This window comes from Quercus suber, unplaced genomic scaffold (genome assembly GCF_002906115.3).
Source record: "Quercus suber isolate HL8 unplaced genomic scaffold, Cork oak 2.0 scaffold_706, whole genome shotgun sequence".
Lineage (NCBI taxonomy): Eukaryota > Viridiplantae > Streptophyta > Magnoliopsida > Fagales > Fagaceae > Quercus > Quercus suber.
Genome location: NW_027070147.1, coordinates 192,484 through 193,920, shown reverse-complemented (window position 1 = coordinate 193,920; position 1,437 = coordinate 192,484). Strand labels below are relative to the sequence as shown.

Genomic DNA, 1,437 nt, shown 5'->3' with positions numbered 1-1,437 from the left:
ATGTACACCTCAACAGTTCGCTCGATCTTGTCCCGAAACATTATGGTCATCATTCGTTGATACGTAGCCTTGGCAGTCTTCAATTCGAAGGGCATCACAGTGTAATGATAATTTGCATCTGGAGAGATGAATGCCATCTTTTCTTGGTCCTCGCCAGCCAAGGCGATTTGATGATAACCTTGAAAGGAGTCTAGAAAGCTCATCCTCGAGTGCCCATAGGTCACGTCTACCAATTGATCTATTTTCGTCATAGGGAATGGGTCCTTTGGGCATGCTCGGTTCAAATCCATGAAATCTATGCAAACTCTCCATTTTCCACTCTTCTTTTTGACCACCACGATATTTGCCAACCACTCAGGGAAGAAAATTTTCCTTATCGCCCCGACCTCCTTTAACTTCCCAACCTCCTTCCTTATCGCCTCTACATGTTCCCTTGCCGACCTTCTCGATTTTTTTTTCTTCGATGGAAACAACGGGTCTACATTAAGCTTGTGAACAATGAACTCGGGATCCACTTCGGGCACCTGATACGGGCTCCATGCGAACACATCTACATTCTGTATCAAAAATAGCAATGCTTCTACCTTGTCCTTGTCCCCCATGCTTGCCCCTACCTAAAAATAGTGGTCAGAGTCCGGAAGTATCCTTATTCTAATTAACTCCTCGGCGCAACTGGCCTCTGTTCCTGCTTGGGGACCCTATAATTGCTATGAGGAGGCTTCCTCGACCGCTTCTTTCTGCTTATTCCTCCGAGCCACCACGACCACTAAGCATTGTCTAGCTATTTGCTGGCTCCCCCTTACTACTGCAACACCATTCTCGGTGGGAAATTTGACTTTCACATGTAAGGTGGAGGGGACAGCCCGCATTGCATGGATCCACGGCTTACCGAGAATCGCCATGTACAGTGAAAATGCGTTAACCACTATGAACGTCACCACCACCTCTTTACCCTCCATGTTCACGGGGAGGGAAATTCGTCCTTCGGGGATCACCACCCTACCATCAAATCCGACCAATGGTGTGTTGTACTGTGATAAGTCTTGCTTCTCTAGCCTGAGCCCTTTGAATAGGTTCGAATACATCACGTCAGCCCCGTTCCTCTGGTCTATCATCACCCTTTTCACCATGAAACTGCCTACCTCGGCTGTGACAACCAATGCGTCGTCATGGGGTTGAATTGTTCCTTCCAAGTCGTCATCATCAAAAGCTAGAGCCCCTTAGACAAACTTTGGTTTCTTTTCCGGGGGTTTCTTATCCGGGAAATCTTCCACAGGTACAACGATCAGCACCCCTTTTTCGGTCACGGCCATTCCCCTTGGGGCAACATGGATTACTTCAATCAATCTTAATGGTGGTGGGAGAGGGTTTCCCCTCTGTTGAGCACCTTGCCTTGTACCCCGGTCGTCGAGATTCACAACGAACTCCTTCAAATGT

At 47.8% G+C, this 1,437-nt stretch overlaps 1 protein-coding gene across 1 annotated transcript; it reads right to left on the bottom strand.

The window, feature by feature from the left end:
• Positions 1-707: 707 nt before the first annotated feature.
• On the bottom strand, positions 708-1,130 carry LOC136064553 (uncharacterized). The gene has a single exon (XM_065766457.1). It carries the CDS (start codon positions 1,128-1,130, stop codon positions 708-710), a length of 423 nt encoding a protein of 140 aa, XP_065622529.1.
• Positions 1,131-1,437: the final 307 nt, after the last annotated feature.

Excerpts from the sequence above, each read along its gene's own strand:
- LOC136064553 (XM_065766457.1), bottom strand. The coding sequence starts at position 1,130 with ATGGTGAAAAGGGTGATGATAGACCAGAGGAACGGGGCTGACGTGATG.